Genomic DNA, 20084 nt, shown 5'->3' with positions numbered 1-20084 from the left:
CGCAGGCAGAGGCCGCGTGGCCACGTGGTGCTGCCGGCAGCTGGCACAGGCCCTGCGTGCGGTAGGTGCCTGTCAGCCTCCGCGTGATGGCTTTATTTCCCGTGCTTTTCTGCAAGCGTTGCTTGGAGGACTGGGAGAGGACATGGTGGGGCCTTTGTTCTTCCGCCCCAGATGTCAGCGCAAACCGTGCCCCTTCCTGCGGCGGCTGCTCGCGGGGCCTGGGCTGGGGCCTCTCTGTGCTGCAGACCTGAGGGGAGCCGGGGGGCGGGGTGCACCCACACGGCCTCCGGAGGGAGCCCCACGTGCTCGTGGCCGGAATGCCCATCAGCCGGGAGGGCCGGGGGGCACCCCAGGCAGGGTGACACTCCGCCAACAGGCTCCGAGGACGGCGGTGAGTCCTCCGCACCGAGGCTTCCCAGCTCCGCTGTTGGGGAGAAGCCGCCGAGGGCCAGGCCAGGTCACAGCGCAACCTCCGTTCCCCCATCCGTGACAGGGGCCAGTGACACCTACCTCAGCGGGTTGGCATTGGGGGCTGACCACGCCCACCGCTTATGTTCGCATTTCCCTAAGGCAGCAGCGATCGATGTTCTTCATTGTGAGAGACCCTGAGAGGATATGTGATTTAGAAAATATGTTTAGAAATAAAAACGCAAGAATACACGTCGGTGCCAACTTCCTAACCTGGGGTAATGTCATTTTACCTTCTCAGGCAAACGTTTCCCTCTAGGGACCTCTTGGAGGGCCAAGCCCCGGGGGAGGGGCGTGCGCCTGGGCTCTCCAGGTGATGGGCCGGCTTCTAGGAACAGTCTGGAGTATTCAGGGCCGCGATCACAGGACGTTTGGACAACATCTGATGTATGACTTCCCGGGGCTGCTGTAACGAATTACTGCAAACGGGGGGACATAAAGCAAACAGGATTCTCTCAGCCTTCTGGGGGCTGGAGGTCGGAGATCAAGGCGTGGGCAGGGCTCCTTCTGGCGGCTCTCAGGAGAGCGGGTTCCATGCCTCACTCTCGGCCTCTGGGGCTGCCGCGCCCCCCGCCCCGGGTTCACCCCCCTCTCTGTCTCTCTTCTGTCTCTTTGGACTTAGGGCTCCCCTGGATAATCCAGGGTGAGCTCAGTGCTGCGTCCTTAGCCAAAGCCTATTTCCAAATAAGGCCCCGCCCCCAGATTCCGGGGAGCAGGAGGAGACGGATCCTTCCGGGGCCCACCAGTGCATCCACTACGAATGGCAGGAAGGAGCAGAACCCTGCTCTGTGGCTCCCAGGGGAGGAGTGGCCCCCAGACTCATCGCCCACCCCTCGTCGCTCCGCACCTGTCACCATCCACTTGGCGGTGACCGTGACAAACGTGGGGAAGACACGGTTACCGCGCGAGCACCCCACGACTGTGCTCCGGCCTCCTAGTTGCTGCGAAAATCTGCTGTACAGAAAAAAGAATGATCGTAGTCTCTCTATCTTCTTCCTTAAGACCCTTTCTTGGCAGTCTCATGTCGCTTCCTTGGCAGTTTTAGGAAGTGTTCCTGGCATCCGAAATCCGAGCCTGGGGCTCTCCCTCCAGCCCCCTCACCTGGCAAACCGCCCCCCAGGACCGTCCTTGCACCCTAGCCTCTCGGGCAGCGTCACTGGCCCTGGGGTTTCAGCATCTTACGCCTCAATTTCAGCCACAGAGGTAAAGTGAGCAGGTCCCCACCTCCTGTCCATGAGAGTCTGGGGCCGCCGAAACAAATGATCGCAAACCAGGATGAAATGCCTTAAAACAACAGCAATTTACCCTTTCACAGCTCCGAGTCCCCAAGTCCAACATCAAGGTGTCGACAGGGCTGCGCTCCCTCCAGAGGCTCCAGGGGATAGTCCTTCCTGGCTTTTTCAGCCTCTGGTGGCTCTAGGCATCCCTGGGCTTGTGGCTGCATCACCCCAATCTCTGCTTCTGTCTTCACGTGCCCCCTTTTGTGTCCCTCCGGGTTGCCCCTTCCGTCTCAAGGCCGCGTGGTGGGCCCCAGTGGCCGTCTGGACGCCCAGCACTGGCCCTGCCGGGTCCACAGTCATCCTGGCCCAGTGGCTCTGTGGCAGGGCACTGCTTTCTGTCCGCTCTCCCCGGGGAGCTCAGAGCCTGCCTCGCCCGCACCAGGGTGCCCAGGCTGCGCAAGGCGCAGGGGAATCGGATGGGAGCTGGGTGAGAACTGTGCCTGACGGGTCCGCACCCTCCACCCTCGGGCCATGGGGCTTCATCCACACAGGCCTGGGGGTAGCGGGTGCCTGAGCCTTAGTGGTGGGGCCTGTCCTGTCCACCCTGCCCCTCCTCTCTCCCTCTGTCCTCTCACGGGACTGTCTCAGAGGACCGCCTGTGTGTGTGTGTGTGTGTGTGTGTGTGTGTGTGTGATGTGACCCTGGACGCAAGCCCCCAGCCCCCAGCCCCCAGCGAAGGGGCTTCCCCGTTAGTTCACCACCACCTCTTCACACCCAGGCTGGGAACTGCCTACTTTTCCATCTTTTGCTGACATCATGCAATCAATAAACGGCCCCTTTCTTCCCGGGCAGGATCCCATCAAGCGATGCCCGGCCCACCAGCTCCCCACTGTGGCGGAGGCAGGGCTCAGGTCCCGGGAGCCGCTGGCTCAGGAGAGGGGCTGCCAGGACTTTGCCAGGAAGGGTGGCCTGGAGGGTCTCCGCCCCCGGGGAGTCTCAGAAGGTGCCTGCAGGATGACGTGGGGCCACATGAAATTAGAAGGTGGCTGCATGGAGGGGCTGTCACTGCTGGGGAGGGCAGGCTCCGTGCTCAGGGCCCAGCCAGGTCCCAATCCGCCATCCACAGCCCTTAGTGGAGAGGCTGCCCGGGGGGGCCCCGAGGGAGGGGCTGGGCTCCGGTCACCTGCCAGCTCCGTGCTGGACACAGGGCCACCCAGGGCGTGAGGCGGCCCTGCCCTTGAGGCCGAGACCCTGGGGAGCAGCTGGGGAGGCGGTGGTCAAGGGCCCACCTTGGCCCGAGGCACAGTCTCCCCAACACTCCCCTCCCCTCCCCTCAGATCGTGGCTGAACCTTCGTTCACGGACCACAACCTTTCTCCGTCATCTGACTCACGTCGCTCAGGGAAACTTCTCACGTTCATAGTGCGGTTACAGAGCCTGAGAGCCGGTCAGACAGCCTCCCCCCGCTCCACACCCCCCCTCCACACCCCCTCCCTCCATCACCCCCTCTCTCCACACCCCCTCCACCACCACCCCCCTCCCTCCATCACCCCCTCCCTCCATCTCCCCCCCTCCATCACCCCCTCCCTCCATCGCCCCCCCTCCACCACCCCCCTCCCTCCATCACCCCCTCCCTCCATCTCCCCCCCTCCACACCCCCTCCCTCCACCACCCCCCTCCACCACCCCCCTCCCTCCATCACCCCCTCCACCACCCCCCTCCCTCCATCTCCCCCCCTCCACACCCCCTCCCTCCACCACCCCCCTCCACCACCCCCCTCCCTCCATCACCCCCTCCACCACCCCCCTCCCTCCATCACCCCCTCCCTCCATCTCCCCCCCTCCATCACCCCCTCCCTCCATCACCCCCCCTCCACCACCCCCCTCCCTCCATCACCCCCTCCCTCCATCTCCCCCCCTTCCATCCACCCCTCCACAAAGTGCTCCCCACGGTTCCACGAGGTGGGGAGGGAGCCAGGCACAGTGAGGCCCACCCTTGCTGTCCTGGGGTCCATGGAAGGGGACAGGAACTGAAGAGGGGAGCCCCCAGGCCCCTCGGGGCTGCCCGGCCACCTTGAACAGCCCAGGCTACACTCCTGGGCTCTTTCCTCAAGTGTGTCCCAGACCAGCGCTCCCTGCTATTTGTTCACTGATGTATTCCCAGCTCCCTGGACAGTGCCTGTGCCTGAACAGGGTCTGTGGCTGTTCCCTGAGGGACCGGTGGTCGAGTGCGTGGGCAAGCTCCCTGCCAGCCGGGGAGACCCACCCAGGCTCCCCCGACATTTCAGCACTCACATGGGTCCAAGTATTTGAAAAGTCAACAACCTAACAGCCCCGTTCCATCAGACACACCCCGGCTCCAGCCCTGACAAATACACCCGCACATCCGGTGCAGGGTCAGGCCCCCTCCGGGGCCCACCCTCACTCCGCCGGGCTCGCGAGTGGCCACAGGTGTGCACCCCGGGCAGACCCCGTGGGGACAGGCCCAAGGAGAAGCCACGGCAGCGGCGGGGGAGGTGAGCTCTGAACGGTTTGGCTGGGAATCCTGGGGCCACACGGTCTGGAGTTGGTCTAGAAGAGGCGGCACACTGCTGCCCAAAGCCTCCTGACGCAGCTAGAGGGACCTGCCCGGGAGGCCCTCCTGAGCGGACAGGACAGCACGCTGACGTTCGTGGGAGCGCTTGGTCCTAGCGGGGAAACAGCCGCGCTCCCCGTGTGACTCTAAGACCTTCCGGAAACCCCGGACGTCGGAGGACAGCTCGCTTTGGACGAGGTATTTCACCCCCGCCAGCCCAGCTGGCGTCACCTGTGATTTGGGGATGGCCACAGGACCTTCCCGCAGGGCTGTTGGGGACGTTCACTGACATCATGTCTGTCCCCCGCTTAAGCTGTGCCTGACACCGAGTGGGCGCTCAAAACTTAGAGCCTCGTTTCAGCTTCCTGGGTGGTCTTTGCCCGGGGTCCTGCGAAGACCCAAGTTCTTAATGACCAAGGCCCGCCTGTCCCAGTGACGGTCCCTAGAGGGTGCCCGCGAGGCTGAGCGCGCCGTGAATGTCCGGCCCGCGGCCGCCAGGGGGCAGCACCACCTGAGGCGGCTGCGGCGGACTAGGCGGACTAGTGTCTGAGCGCCCCTTCCTCGCCGGACCCGGACCCTTTAGAGCGGTTCTAATGGGAGAAACCGCGCGGCGCCACGCAGGCAGGGCGTGCGGAACCGGGCCCAAAGCCCGGTCTGAGAAGGGGAAGAGAAGCCGAGAGAGGCCCTGCGCCCGGTGACAAGTGACAGTGACGTGATGGTTGACGGTGACATCAACCGGTGCTCCCGGCCTCGTGCGAATCCTGAGAAACTGCAGGGTCACGGGGCTTCGGGGCTGGGCCCCGAGGGATGGGAGCACGCCCCTGGGGCGGGGAGGGCGGGGACCAGCAGGGCCGGCGGTGGCCCTGTCCCTGGGCTCCCGGCAGAGCGGAGGTGGCCAGGGCCGTGCAGCAGGGAGGCCCTCCCGGGAGGCACCCAGAGCACACCCGCCACCAGCCGGGGCAGCTGCTGTCGACACGGTCTGCCGGTGCCTCAAATTTACACGTGACCCAGCAATGCCACTCCGATGGCGTATCCAAGAGCGTTGAAAGCATCCGTGTACACAATGCTGGGAGCAGCATTATCCCCAGTAGCCAGATGGCCATAGCAAAACGTGGTCCATCACACAACGGACTGTTACTCGGCCATGAAAAGGAATGAAGTTCCGGCCCCTGTTACAGTGTGGCTGAGCCTCAAAAACGTGCTAAGTGAGAGGCCAGACACAGAAGGCCACATAAAGCATGATGCCATTTCTAAGAGGTGTCCAGAATAGGGAAATCCATAGCAACAGAGGGGAGATAAGTGGTCGCCTGGGGCTGGGGGCGGGGCAGTAGGGCGTGATAGCTAAAGGGCAGGGGGCTCTTTCTGAGGGGATGAAAGTGTTCTAACATTGACGTATCTGTGGATACACTAAAAACACTGGCTTGTGCACCTTAAAAGGGTGAGCCGTATGGTATGTGGTCACATCTCAATAAAGCTGTTTTTTAAAAAAAGACACATCAGACCCCCTTCATCCAGACTGCAGCCCCAAGGCCCCTGAAGGGACATTCTGGGGCCACCACAGCTCAAAGGAGGGTGGGCTGAGAGGCCTCAGCCCCAATGGCCCCCATGTATCCCCCGCTCATGGCTCTGGGGCTCCACAGTCCCCTAGTGACAGAGGCCTAGGTTTCAGGCAATGGGCAGGCAGGGTGGGCAGGGTGGCTGAGGGTCCCCAGTGGGCTCTGCCCTCAGCCCTGCCAGACCACCTCCCAGCCTCACCCCAGGGTGTCAGGTGAGGTAAGCAGGGTACCTGTTGTTTCTGATGCCCAGGAGATAATCACCTTCCTCCCTCATGACCATTCCTGACCCGCCTGGAGATGACAGCCCACCCTGCCCTGCCCGCCCCTCCACTGCTGGGTTTGGGCTCTGGGTGGGCTCTGATTGCTTCTCAAGTTTCAGCCTACATCAGAATCCCCTGGTGGGCCTGTTGAAACACAGGCAGACAGAGCCTAGCCCCAGAGCTTCTGGGTTGGAGAATCTGCATCCATAACAAGTTCCCAGAAGATATTGCTGCTGGGGGGTGCAGGCCTACACCTGGAGAACCTCTGCCTTAAGCCAAACGCCACTGGAAAGGCCTGTGTTCAATTCTGGCCAGAAAACAGGTGGGCCAGGACTTCAGTTTGCCTCCTGGAGGAAAGGCTCTCTCTTTCCCCAGAACTCCTGTGAGACTGGGTGCACGGTCTGGTGCTGCTGCAGCCACTCTGAGACTCTGGGGGCAAAGCCATCTGAGCAGGAAGCCCACACAGGGGGGACCTTTGTGTTCTGCACCTGCCCATCCTGCTCCTTGGCCTCTTCAGGGCTAGTGGCATCTGCCTCCAGTCCACCACAGCTCCTGTGCCCAGGGCCTGCTCCGCACCAGAAGGTGTGCCAGCCCCACGCTGATCGACCCCTTTGACTTCCTTCAGGTCTCTCACGCTGCCTCCCCTGCCGTGTCTCTTCAGTTTCATAAGGACACCGTTTTCTTTCCTTGATGATTACATCCATGTATACTTACAGAAGTTGCTCTTTTCCTAAACATTTGCTTGCCTACATAGGTACCCATGGAAACTATATAGAATTATTGTGTGTATATACTTTTATCCAACTTTTAGTTTTGAAATAATTTCCAATTTACGGAAAAGCAGCACACACAGTTTTGTGGAATTACAGAGACTAAAGTAGGAGCCGGGACAGACCTGCAGGGGAAGCTCTCTCGTGCCTACTGTGCATATTATCAATTACCCCAAACAGGAGACGACGTTTACCTACATCTCCCACAAACGGTGCCTCCAATTACAATCCAACAGGAAGAAGAAGACTTCTCTCTGCCCCACGACAGCCCAGCCAACGAGCAGCCTTCATACTTGGGACTCTGCGCTCGCTCCCACTCTTTGGGTATCACAGCCCCTCCCAACTCCCTTCTTTTCCCGATAAAAGCAAGTTCCTCCTCCTTGTTTTCTGGATTTGCCTGGGGTCCACCATAGTTCGCATATGCAGAATTGCTATTCCTCTGGCTATTCCTGAATAAACTCACTTTTGCTGGTAAAATAACTGGCTACTGTATTATTAAAGTTGACATATTTGGTGTCAGAGGTGGGGTCCAAAGGAGGCAAACCCCGAGAGATGACAGCTCGTGGAATGCAGTGACGTGCCCACACTGAGCCCCTCGTGCTCATCACTTCTGTGAGTTGCCACCTGCTTTCGGTTTGGTGCGTCTCCTCTTGGATTCCACGCCCCGCTCTTTTTGTGTTTTGAGCTCTCAGACTTTACATGGGATCTGGAAAGGTTTTGTCCTTTCTGGTTCAAGGCTTTGTCCTTGGTAAGTATTCAGTTGTTTTCTGGAGTGCGGTAACAGGGTTCTCTTTTGGGGATCATGCTAACTGGGACCTTTATTCCTTTTGGTATCTGGGCAAGGACTCTAGCAACTATCTCGGGTTTCCAGGAGAACTTAGGGAAACGGCATCCCAGTCTCCTAAATTCTCTGAGGGCAGCCCGGCTCCAGGGACTCTGGCCAGTTTCATACTCAAAAACTATGGACCCCCATATGTACATTTTAACTAAGTGGGCCAAACAAACTAAAAGTAATCTGGAATTACAGTGCACATTATGGGGAACTTTTAATCTCAAACTCATTTTTGTTAGGAATACATTGGAGGACTGTGTTCCTAAAATTAAACAAATGAATGGTAGATTTATTTTTCTTTTTTCTTTTTTTTGATACAGTATATCTATCCTACTAATCACCTAAGACATTATAACTGAAACAAACCATCACGAAAGAAAGTGCTGCTAATTGGTTTTATCAGTTAATATAACATGGGTGAGGCTGTGTGTGGTTTAATTGCTAATTGGTTTTATCAGTTAATATAACATGGGTGAGGCTGTGTGTAGTTTAATTCCCCGCCACCTCTCTAAAATGTCATTTAACCTATAATAAAAATTGGACCTCCCTAAACCACAATATATATTTTACAATAATCTCTTTAAAAATTTAATCGTCATCCACTCTAGCATAGCTGACATAAATGGCACTGAAGAGTGAGCTATTGGTCAGAAGTAAGGCAGAAGATTTAAAGAATTCCCGGTTGGTTCTTGAGCAGTGGATCTTTTTCCTGGTTTCCGGGGAAGAGCATCTTTGCAAAATTGAGAAAAACATTCAGGCCTTTGCCTCTGACCACGATCCCAGTGCTGTTTTCTATTGGTTTGTATTCCTTGTGTTTTTTGTACACCAAAAGGGCGATCACAGTGACAAATATGGCCATGCAGCCAACGAAGACCAGGGTACCATTTGCCATTCTTAAAAGGGAGTCTGGGTCTTTTCCAGGGATAGAGACGAGGGTGCTTGTGAGGGCCAGGCTTGCATCATCACCCAGAGTGACGTTCATACAGTATGTCCCAGACCCACCAAAGGTTCTTCTCACTGTCAGCAAGCACATGTTGCCCAGGTCCATGTCCACAGGGTCACAGACTGTGTTCTGAGTGACCTGGCAGGTGGGGTCGGAGATGACAGTACAGACCTCTGTGGGGATGCTCCCTTGGCAGGTCACGACGAAATCCACCAGGGGGTTGTCAGCCTGTGGCACGGGCATCAGGACATCTGTCACCTGGATGATGTTAACCTCCAGAATTCCCTCTACAATTGTGATGGTGGCTTTAAAGTAGCTGCATCTGTTAATATGGCAGTTTTTATCAGGAATCTCCCTCGGCTCCAGGGCATTGTCACCAGCAGGTACTGGAGAGTCCAAAGAAGGGGTGGTTTTTGGAGGTCTGGGTGAAGGTGAAGGACAAGGTCCAGGCACTGTAGCTTGCACAGTGAGGTTGAGACTGAAGGTTCCATTGAGAACATAGGTGTGGTTCAAAGTGTGATTGTCGGAGACAAACAGACCAGTATTATCCCCAAAGTTCCACTTGTAGTAAATGGCAGACTCATTGAGGAAGTGGCTGGGATCATGAATCAGGACATCGAACGTAATGGGGAGGTCCTTGAGGAAGGTTTCATCAGATGAATTTCGATTGTTCTTCTGGGACATAGTCACAAATACAGGAATCTGATCTGTTACCACATACACATCTTTCACTTTTGCTATGGGAACGTATGCCCATCGGTGTCTTCTACAGACAGTTACTTCCATGATTTGAGCGCCAAGCGTCACATTGGCTGTATTTATAGAAACTCTCACTGAACACTGTCCCAATTCCTGGAAATATTGACCAAGTGTGTGGAACACATAGACGAAATTCCATTTTGCGGGGTGAGGGAAAGGCTTCCCGTGATGGCCTTGTCTGGTGCCATTTCCCCAGTCACTGTCCTCTGTCCATGCTGTCCAGTTGTAAACATATGGGTCAGGAGATGGACCAGTATCATTTCTGCAGTTCTTCTCATAGACTATGTTGCCACTGGCATCTTCCTGTTGGCATCTGGGGAATACCAGGTTCACTGTGAATGTTAGAGTTGAGCCCACAAATGCTGGTGCATCACTGGTCAGAAGTGCCTGCGCACGGCTTCCTTTCCAAGAGTTTTTCCACCTCGAGTCTCCCCTCTTCCACACTGGATAGAGTTTTTCATTACAGTCATTTTCATCTGATGACCAGCCATTTAATTGCCTGTGCTCCCGCATATAACCAGAAGGTTTTTCATTGCTCGGCACATCATGAATGCCTTTTCTAGCTTCTAGAGGTCTCCCTGCATTTCCTCCTGGCTTGGGGCCCGCTTCCATCTTCCAAGCCAGCCGTGGCCGGGCACGTCTTTCTTGAACACAATCACTCTGACACTCGGTAGATTTATTTTTATTGGCACCCAAAAGCTTCCAAATGTGCACAAAACTCTAAAATTGCCTCTTTGCAAGATACCTTTTCTAAACTGGCCAAAACAACAACAAAAACCTAGAAAAGAACAAAATGGCTTATGAAGCCTGGGGCTCCTTGTGTTCCCTCCCCCAGCTTCTTTGTCTTGCTTGTCTTCCCTGCCCGCTTTGTCTCAGATTCCACCCCTTTGTCTCAGGTCCCATCCCCTTGACTCAGACCCCACCCCTTTGTTTCAGACCCCACCCCTTTGTCTCAGGCTCCATCCCCTTGACTCAGACCCCACCCCTTTGTCTCAGCCTCAGCCCTTAGCACCATCTCCCTCTCTCCTCCTCAGCAAAAACCTGCCCCTTTAAAATTGGATCCAAATGCTAAACCTTTAATTACTGTTTCTACCTTAACTGGAGCAAATAACAACTAGAAGGACAGATTTAAATAGCAATTGCCCGAGGTTTTTGATTACAGACAAATATACTCCAAAGCTTCTAGGGGAAAACTTGCTTTCTGTTTCTGTCTGTTTGTTGAAGCCTTTTGGTAAGTCACCATCCTGTTCTAAAGGGGGAACCTTTGTTTGAAGTAAGTCCACCTTAAGGGGCACCCTTAAAAGAGAGAATTCCAAACGTCTCAGGAGACCATGCAATGCGTCCTTCGATTGGTATGCAGAAGCTTCTAAAAGACAAATTGACTCCATAAACAGCTCTAAAAGGATCCTTACAGCACAGTTTGGATCTGACTATTCTTTTGAGCTTATATCTGAGACATGGCTAGAATTTTAAATGAAACTGTAAGGCCCCTGTTTGCATCTATCTGTGTTTTCATGTGTGTCTATATATGTGTGGTAGATGTGTGGTATTATGTTTCTCTTCTATCTCTGGTTGGTATTGTTAACATTAATTTGTAAAAGGGCTCTAATTAAGTGGTTTAAAAACAAACAAGCCCTTATATGAATTAAAATATAACAGCTGGCCTAGGTGCTTTTGGGGTTTATGTGATCTAGGATTAATTTTGGTGAATTAAAGCTAACTTGGAGTTGTTGGTTTAATTAAAATAAACATGTCTTTGGAGTTATCAACGCTGAAAAGAAGGCAGCCATTCTAAGACCTAAATAGACATTTCTCCAAAGAGGATATACAGATTGCCAACAAACACATGAAAGAATGCTCAACATCATTAATCATTAGAGAAAAGCAAGTCAAAACTACAATGAGATATCATCTCACACCAGTCAGAATGGCCATCATCTAAAAATCTACAAACAATAAATGCTGAAGAGGGTGTGGAGAAAAGGGAACCCTCTTGCACTGTTGGTGGGAATGTAAATTGATACAGTCACTATGGAGAACAGTATGGAGGTTCCTTGAAAAACTAAAAATAGAATTACCATATGACCCAGCAATCCCACTACTGGGCATATACCCTGAGAAAACCATAATTCAAAAAGAGTCATGTACCACAATATTCATTGCAGCACTAGCTACAATAGCCAGGACATGGAAGCAACCTAAGTGTCCATTGACAGATGAATGGATAAAGAAGATGTGGCACATACATACAATGGAATATTACTCAGCCATAAAAAGAAACGAAATTGAGTTATTTGTTGTGAGGTGGATGGACCTAGAGTCTGTCATACAGAGTGAAGTAAGTCAGAAAGAGAAAAACAAATACCATATGCTAACACATATGTATGGAATCTAAAAAAAAAAAAAAAAAAAGGTTCTGAAGAACCTAGGGGCAGGACAGGAATAAAGATGCAGATGTAGGGAATGGACTTGAGGACATGGGGAGAGGGAAGGGTAAGCTGGGACGAAGTGAGAGAGTGGCATGAACTTATATACACCACCAAATATAAAACAGATAGCTAGTGGGAAGCAGCCGCATAGCACAGGGAGATCAGCTTGGTGCTTTGTGACCACCTAGAGGGATGGGATAGGGAGGGTGGGAGGGAGATGCAAGAGGGAGGGGATATGGGGCTATACGCATATGTATAGCTGATTCACTTTGTTATAAAGCAGAAACTAACACACCGTTGTAAAGCAATTATACTCCAACAAAGATGTTAAAAAAAAAGAAATGAACATGCTCAAACTACAATAAAAGATTTAAAATTTTTAAAAAAAGCAGGCATTCTACCTGAGTTATTTATTTATTTATTAATATTTGTTTATTTATTTAGGCTGCTCTGGGTCTTAGTTGTGGTACGTGGGATCTTTTTTAGTTGCGGCATGCATGTGAGATCTAGTTCCCGGATGACCAGGGATCAAACCCGGGCCCCCTGCTTTGGGAGCGCAGAGTCTTATGCACTGGACCACCATGCAAGTCCCCTGCCTGGGTTTGTTGGTCGGACAAGTTCATGTTATCTTTGTTAAATAATTTGCCAGCAAGAAAAATAACTGGGTATGATAAAATTTTTCATGAGTGATCTAAATACGACTGTTGAAAACAAATGAATTGAATGGATGTGGATGAAATACAAGTTTCTAGGTAAACCTTTTAAATAGGTTCCTCAGACCTTTTTGGTAACCTGAAACCTTACAGTTCTGCTAAGTTAAATTAAATGATGGGTAGTCATTAAACATCTAGATTATTCCCAAATAAGATAAAATACTGAAACATAATTAAAAATAGTTTCATTCACTTTTGGCTTCCTTTACAAAGGAAATAGATATTTTGGTCTATTGGTAGATATTTGGTCTATTGGTAAACATGCCAAATTTACTACAAGGATAATATGCTTTTAGGAATTATGAATTGTATTGATAAATTGTATTGATGAATTGTATTGATTGAAAAATTGAATTGTATTGATAAATTTGCTAGTAACAGACCATTCATAATTGTTTAAAACTACTAGAAATAATAAAGGAAAACAACTCTGTATACAAGGAAAGTAGGATGTGTGTTTTTGGTAAGAAAAGGTATGAGGAATGGAAATGCACTTTGTTGAGGGAAAGAAAGTACTTTTGTTCTAAAGTGAATCTGATTGCTTCAGAATAGGAAAAAGGAAAGACAGGACAGAAGCTGGATGGTAATACTAAGTTGTAGGTTTGTGGAAAAGGAATCTTAAAAAAAGGAAATTTATGTGTGGTCAAGATGGCTAAAATTGAATTGCTATTACAAGGGTTTTAAAAATAAGCTTTAAAATCAGTAGTGCACTTATGTAAAATTAAAACCTAAGTTTCATATGCTAACAGGACAAGGTTTTCTTGAATTGTTGCCTGCTTCTGATAAGAGATTGTGAAAGGTTTTTCCTTACCTTTTAGTAATCTGCTTAGAAAACCAAAATTGTGTTTTACCCAGATTATTTCCTGTGTTTCAGGTTGTCTTAATCAGGTATTTGATTACTTAAGAAAACTGAATTTTCTCAATATTAAAAGAGCTACATTTTGCTTACAACTATGTAACTTTTTGTATTTATCTTTGAAATCTTTTATCATTACTTTGGTCAAATAGATAATTAAGCATCATTTCTTTTTTTTTTTAAATTTTTAATTTATTTTTGGCTGTGTTGGGTCTTCGTTTCTGTGCGAGGGCTTTCTCTAGTTGCGGCAAGTGGGGGCCACTCTTCATCGCGGTGCGCGGGCCTCTCACTATCGCGGCCTCTCCTGTTACGGAGCACAGGCTCCAGACGCGCAGGCTCAGTAATTGTGACTCACAGGCCTAGTTGCTCCGCGGCATGTGGGATCCTCCCAGACCAGGGCTCGAACCCATGTCCCCTGCATCGGCAGGCAGACTCTCAACCACTGCGCCACCAGGGAAGCCCAAGCATCATTTCTTAATGGTCCATTGTCCTGTTTGAGCAAATGTCCAAAATCTTTAGATATTTTTGGCAAAATTTCCAAAAGTTTGGTTCTAAGTGAAGTCTTTCTGACCTTGAAGTAACTCTGGGCTCTTCCAGCAGGCCTTTGGAAAAGCTCAAAGGATTTGTCTCTCACCCAGTAAAATGTTAAACTAATCAGGCTTATTTGATGTTAAGTTACATGGGACGCTTGTTAAAGAATAAGGAATACTAAACCTTTTAACTTTATATTTGTATAGGTATGTATTAATATAACTATTCCAAAATTGTATGAAATTCCCCAAATTCTGAGATGTCCTGATATAATGTCATCAGTAATAATTTAAAAGTAGATGACAGAAATAAGATCTTCGTTGAGCTTGGGGATTTCCCTTGTTGTGTAGTAAAGAAAGGAAAGTTGTCCAAGGAGAGGGCAAAACCTTTGCCCTCCGGTCTTGGGAGGGGATGTCCTGCCAGCTAGTAGTGTTTTGCTGGGGGCCTGGGGCCACACCACATAGTCTAAGATGAGATTTAGGGTGGGGGTGTGGAAGCCCCGAGCGAGCACGGATCTTCCTGGCTCCAGCCCCACACACGTAATCTTTATCTCTGCATCCTTTCGCAGTAATAAACCATGACAATAACAGTTTTCATCTAGTTTTGTGAGTCCTTCTGTGTATCCTATTTAGGACCTCTCCACTAAGAAGTTATTTTTTAAAGAAACCCCCTCTCCTTTCCTTTTTTTTTTTTTTTTTTTTTTTTGCGGTACGCGGGCCTCTCACTGTTGTGGCCTCTCCCGTTGCGGAGCACAGGCTCCGGACGCGCAGGCTCAGCGGCCATGGCTCATGGGCCCAGCCGTTCCGCGGCATGTGGGATCCTCCCGGACCGGGGCACGAACCCGTGTCCCCTGCATCGGCAGGCGGACTCCCAACCACTGCGCCACCAGGGAAGCCCCTCCATTTCTTTTTAATTAATTAATTTATTTTTGGCTGCGTTGGGTCTTCGTTGCTGCGTGCAGGCTTTCTCTAGTTGCGGCGAGAGGGGGCTGCTCTTCGTTGTGGTGCGTGGGCTTCTCATTGCGATGGCTTCTCTTGTTGCGGAGCACGGCCTCTCGGCGCGCGGGTTTCAGTAGTTGTGGCTCGCGGGCTCTCGAGCGCAGGCTCAATAGTTGTGGCGCACGGGCTTAGTTGCTTCGTGGCATGTGGGATCTTCCCGGACCAGGGCACGAACCCGTGTCCCCTGCATTGGCAGGCGGATTCTTAACCACTGAGCCACCAGGGAAGTCCCTCCTTTCGACTTTCGTGATTTCATTTCTTACAGGTAAACCTGAAGCCCCTGGAGGGACGAGCAGTCCAGGGAGCAGAGGCGCCGGGCTTCCCTCCCCCACCCCGTCCTCTCCCCCTCCCCCACCCCGTCCTCTCCCCCTCCCCCACCCCGTCCTCTCCCCCTCCCCCACCCCGTCCTCTCCCCCTCCCCCACCCCGTCCTCTTCCCAGCCCTACCAGCCCCGCCCTCCGGAGGCCAGCGCAGGCGCACTGGGGCCGCGCGCGGAGACCTGGGAGCCGCCGGGGGCGGGGCGGCCGAGGGCGCGGGCCCAACGGCCAACGCGGCCGCGCGGGAACTCGGGCGCCAGGCCCCGCCCGTGGTTTGAACCAGAGGCTCCGCCCCCGCACCCGGCCAATCAACGGGCGGGGCGGCCGGCGCCACGGCGACCCATTGTGGGCGCTGCGCGGCACCGCCCCTGGCGGCCCCTCCCCGGAGGCCCCGCCCCTCCCGGCGGCCCCTCCCTCGGCGGTGGCGCGGGCGGCGCGGACGCGGGCTGCCAGGTGAGCTTCTCGGCTGGGCCCGGGCCTTTGTGCGGCGGCGGGGTCCCCGGGAGGGCTCTGGCGTGGGCGGCGGGGGCCCTGGGAGCCTGTGGGGTCCTTGGGGGGCGGCCTGGGGCGGGGGGCCCGGAGGGCTGAGGACAGCCTGGGGAGTTGGGGGGGCTGGGGGTAGTCCGGGGGAGGGGGCGGCCTGGGGGTCCAGGGGCGCGTCGGAGGAGGGGGCGCAGTCGCAATGACCGGCGCCTCCCGCCCGCTCGACGAGTGACTGGCCTCCTGGGATTCTCTGCTGCCGCAGACTAAACTTTGGCTCTTCCGCACCATTTCAAGTCAAAAATAATATATAGCCTTGCCTTTAACCTAATTGGGGGCTCTTTTTAAGAGAAGAAACAGTTACGATGGGTCTGTTGGGCTCCTCCGCAGGGAAGTCCCTACATTGTCTTAACCTTTGACTTGGAAGGGGTCGGTGCAGGCCCTCCTTCTCCTGCTTCCCACGAAGACCCTCCTGGGAGACCTGTGGGGACCCTGGTAACCTACTTGGATTTACAAGCCCTGACCACAGTGCCACCAAGCTGCCGCTCCTCTGTCACTCATCCATCCCTCATTCTACGCCTCCTTCCACCCACGGGTCGGTCCTTCCATCCATCATCCACCCATCTACCCATCAGTCCATAATCCATTCGTCCATCCTTTTATCCACCCATCTGTCCATGTTTCTAGGTTTCCTTCCTAATCTGCATTCCTTGTAGAGCGACGAGTGGGTGGTGAGTGTTAGCGATGGAACACTTGAATTGCATCCTAGGTTCTTTTAGCAGAACTGGGATTTGCAGTACTGTAGTGCCTTCCAGAAATGGCCCGGCCAGGGGCACCTTCCTCTGGAGCCCCGGAGGGCAGGGCTGCCTCCCTGTAGTAGGCTGCATGCCTGTGAGCGCTCAGTTTGGGTTCTTTTCCTTTGTGTCTCAGTTTTAATTGCTTTGAAAAGGAATGTTAAGGATATTTTGCAATATCCTTCGCTCCCCCATACTGTAGGAGACCCAGCTTCTCTCTAAGCTGATCAAGGGGGTATCGGGGAGCAAGGGATGCCAGCCTTGGGTGGTCTGAAGCTGGTGCTCTGTCTGCTTCCCCTGCAGGCTGGCCTAAGCTCCCCAGTCCATTGGAGACAGACATCAGGGAGGGGAGCAGGATGTGGGGGGAGGAGGACTCCCGGACCCTGGCTGCTAAGGGAGCTGTCTTCAGTGGGCTCCTTGTCCCGCCCCATCCTGCTGCAGTCAGAGGACTAGGAAAAGTACCAGGCACTCACTTCCACAAGTCAGAGGCAAGCGCAGCTCTACATTTTCAAAAGCTTATTGTCCCCACAGCAGGATTACCAGGAAAAGCATCCACCAGGTAACTGTTTGCTGGGAGAAGCTCTGGTCCAAATAGAGGGTTTTCCTCTGCTGGAAATTGCCGTGTTTCCTCTTGTGGGACCCTGTGTTGCTTACACAGAACAGCCAGACTGAGTTTACTGTTAAAATGAGGCAAAGAAGATACTGTCCGCTTACAAAATTAAGTTAAATATTGTATGAACTTCCTACATACAGTTGCTCTTTATTTTCAAGTTTCACCATGTTTTATAATTAGAGTTGAAATTCAGAATAAAAAATCAGTTACAACCTTTTTTTCTTTTTTCTTTTTTTTGGAGAGAGAGAATGGCAGGTTTTATCTTGGAAGGAGGGCTGGAAGTTTCCCTCAACTTGCCAGTAGAACATATTCCCAGGCAGAGAGGTTTGTGTATTTTATTCCAAGTAACAAAAGTACTTGAGGGAATTCCTTGGCGGTCCAGTGGTTAGGACTCTGCGCTTTCACTGCCGTGGGCCCGGGTTCAGTCCCTAGTCGGGGAACTAAGATCCCACAAGCTGCACGGCACAGCCAAAAAAAAAACGTACTTGAAACCAACTTTTTAGTGCTAGCTTTTGAAAGCTGCAGACAGGTAATAGTGGAGGGGTGACCGTCACACAGCTTAGAGGTAACCGTCTCAAAATTTTGCTTTGCTTGCTCCATCTTCAGTTTTCTTTGATGAGTATTTCAAAACCAAATAGTGAGACAGACACTGAGAGTGTTCATGTTGATTTGCCTTAAAAACCTGAAACTCACGAGAGTGCTTGGCCGCGGCTGAAGGTCATGGTGACGAGTCTATCCCCAGCGCCCCCAGCCCTGCTGCTCTGGATCTGGGGATCTGCATTTTCCACCAGCTCTTGGGACGGTGGCCACGTGGCGTGAGAGCTGCTCAGGAATGGGGACCTGGCTGTGACTGGGGTCTCTGCTGGGAGTGCTCGGGGTGGGCGGGCACAGTGCCCCCCGTGGCTTCACCGCCACGTGGAACTCGTGGCCTGTCTGTCCCTCTTCATGTTCCTCTGTCCGGCCTGCGCCTGTCCTGGAGGAGGCCTGAGGGCGGTGCTGTGCAGCGACGGGGGTCAACCCTGGCAGGCCGGCTGTCCGGCGATGTTGGAGGGTTTTGTGTGGCACGTGCTAACTGAGGACTCGGTGCGCCTCGGGTGTTTAACCAGCTGCGTGGCGAGACCTTCCAGCCGACTGTGGAGGTGACGGAGGTGGTAATAATGCCTGACATTTTTTTGTTCTGCACTCAGCGGTGAGTCAGGCTCTGCGGTTAGGACAGCCTCGGAGGCGTAGGGCCTTGTGTCACCCCGTGTTAGAAAGGTTCAGTGCCCTCAGACCACAGTCACTGCTGGGCAGGGAGCTGTGCTCCACCAGGCCAGCCTAGGGGTTCTGGGTCCCCACCTCTTCTGCCCTGAGCATCTCTCAGAGTCCCTTCTGAACCATGCTCTGTTCTGACTTTGTCCCAAACGCAGTTGTCTGAGGAGGGGGAACCCTCGCAGGCCACCGTCTGAGCTCATCGTGACCCCACCCACTCACCCAGCCCCTGGGTGATGGGGCACTGCCCATGGGCTGCTCCCTTCCGTAGATGTAAGTCGGCCAGCATCTTCTTTTGTGGAGTGTGGCACAAATTAACAGTCGCTTAGGCTTTGGAACGTTTGCGGGGAATAATTTGGGCTGACTTTGAGCCTGTATGTGTTCTGGCCTGCCCGTCGGGGGCGCGGGCGGCGGGCAGTATCTAAAGTGTTTTAGATTTAATGTGGTAGCCACCCCATCACATTGGTTACTGATGCATTTTTGTTTATTATGAAGGTATAATTTGATGCAATGAGATGAACAGATGTTAGTTGTGCAGTTCAGTGAATTCTGACAAATGCATCCTCTCGCGTGACCCAGGCGCCCATCTGGAGGGGGCTGTGTTCCCACCGTCCCAGGGAGTTCCCGCCCGTCGTGACTCGTCAGTGGCAACAACTTGGGTTAGCTTTTGCCTGTTCAGTGAGTTCATGTACATAGCAGTACGGTCCCTGTGTTCTTGTTCTTGCTTTGTTATTCATATTCACGTGGTGTTTTGAGATCCATCGTGGCGTGTCCTTGCGTCTCATGGTGGGTTTTGTTTGCCAAGTGGTGTCCCGTTGTCAGATACACCACTCTTCACCCATTCAACTAGCTGATTTTCAGTCTTAAGTAATGTTACGTCGGGTGGTGAAACCGGCTGGTGGGGGGGCCGAGCAGGCAGAAGTGCTGTGTGGGGTGGGAGGGGTAGGGATGTGGGTGGGGAGGGTCTGGCTGGGGCTGGGGCTGTCGGTGAAGCACAGTGGGAGCTCGCCAGCAGCTGTGACAGATCGGTGCAGGAGAAACGGCAGAGGGGGAATTGGTTCCTTCCTTCCTTGAAGGCAGCTTGGTAAAATCGCGCTGTCCCTCGCCCTGCAGACGCACTGAGGAGTCGGTGCTGGAGCTGTGGGGCCGCCTGCACCCGCCTGGAAGGCTGGGAGGGCAGGGCCCTGGATTAGCCGTCAGTAAGATCAGGGCGTTGTATGTTGGGGCAGACTCGCGGCTGTCAGAAGTGGTGGTAAAGTTCTGAGTAACGTGGAAGGTGCGGTGATCAAGGAAAGCAGGACTTGCTGAGACTCAGACACGCAGAGGAGACCGCGCTCGGGACGCGCCGGGAGCTGGCGTGATCACTGGTTCCCGAGTGTCTTTGGCTTGTGCTTTCTGCTTCTTTCCCGATTATCTGCAGTGACTGTGGAGATGAATGAAGGCTGCCTTGCGAGAAGAGCAGAGGCTGTTTATTCCAAGCTGCTGCGGCCGGGGAGCCGCCACCACTACTGCCACCACCGGGCTGAGCAGGGACTTGGGCAGCAGGGGAGTGGGAGCGCTTCCCGGTGGAGAGGGGGCTCGGGGTCCTGCTGGGGGCTGCGGGGCTGGGGAAGCTGGACGGCTGACGAGACCCGGGCGCCACTGCGATGGCTGGGGCACGTGCGGTTTTCTGCGGTTGGTCCTCAGTCGGGAGCGAGGAGAAAGACCGTGGAAGCCGTGGG

The 20084-nt window shown here is 53.3% G+C and overlaps 1 protein-coding gene across 1 annotated transcript; it reads right to left on the bottom strand.

The window, feature by feature from the left end:
• Nucleotides 1–8346: 8346 nt before the first annotated feature.
• LOC307049703 (transmembrane glycoprotein NMB-like) lies at nt 8347–9894 on the bottom strand (the record flags this gene model as incomplete). The annotated part of the gene is made up of 1 exon (XM_079699221.1): nt 8347–9894. One exon carries the CDS (start codon nt 9892–9894, stop codon nt 8347–8349), a length of 1548 nt encoding a protein of 515 aa, XP_079555347.1.
• Nucleotides 9895–20084: the final 10190 nt, after the last annotated feature.

Source organism: Hyperoodon ampullatus (genome assembly GCF_949752795.1).
Source record: "Hyperoodon ampullatus genome assembly, chromosome: 3".
Classification (NCBI taxonomy): domain Eukaryota; kingdom Metazoa; phylum Chordata; class Mammalia; order Artiodactyla; family Ziphiidae; genus Hyperoodon; species Hyperoodon ampullatus.
The sequence above is the reverse complement of the archived record's forward strand: the minus strand, read 5'-3'. Positions and strand labels throughout refer to the sequence as shown.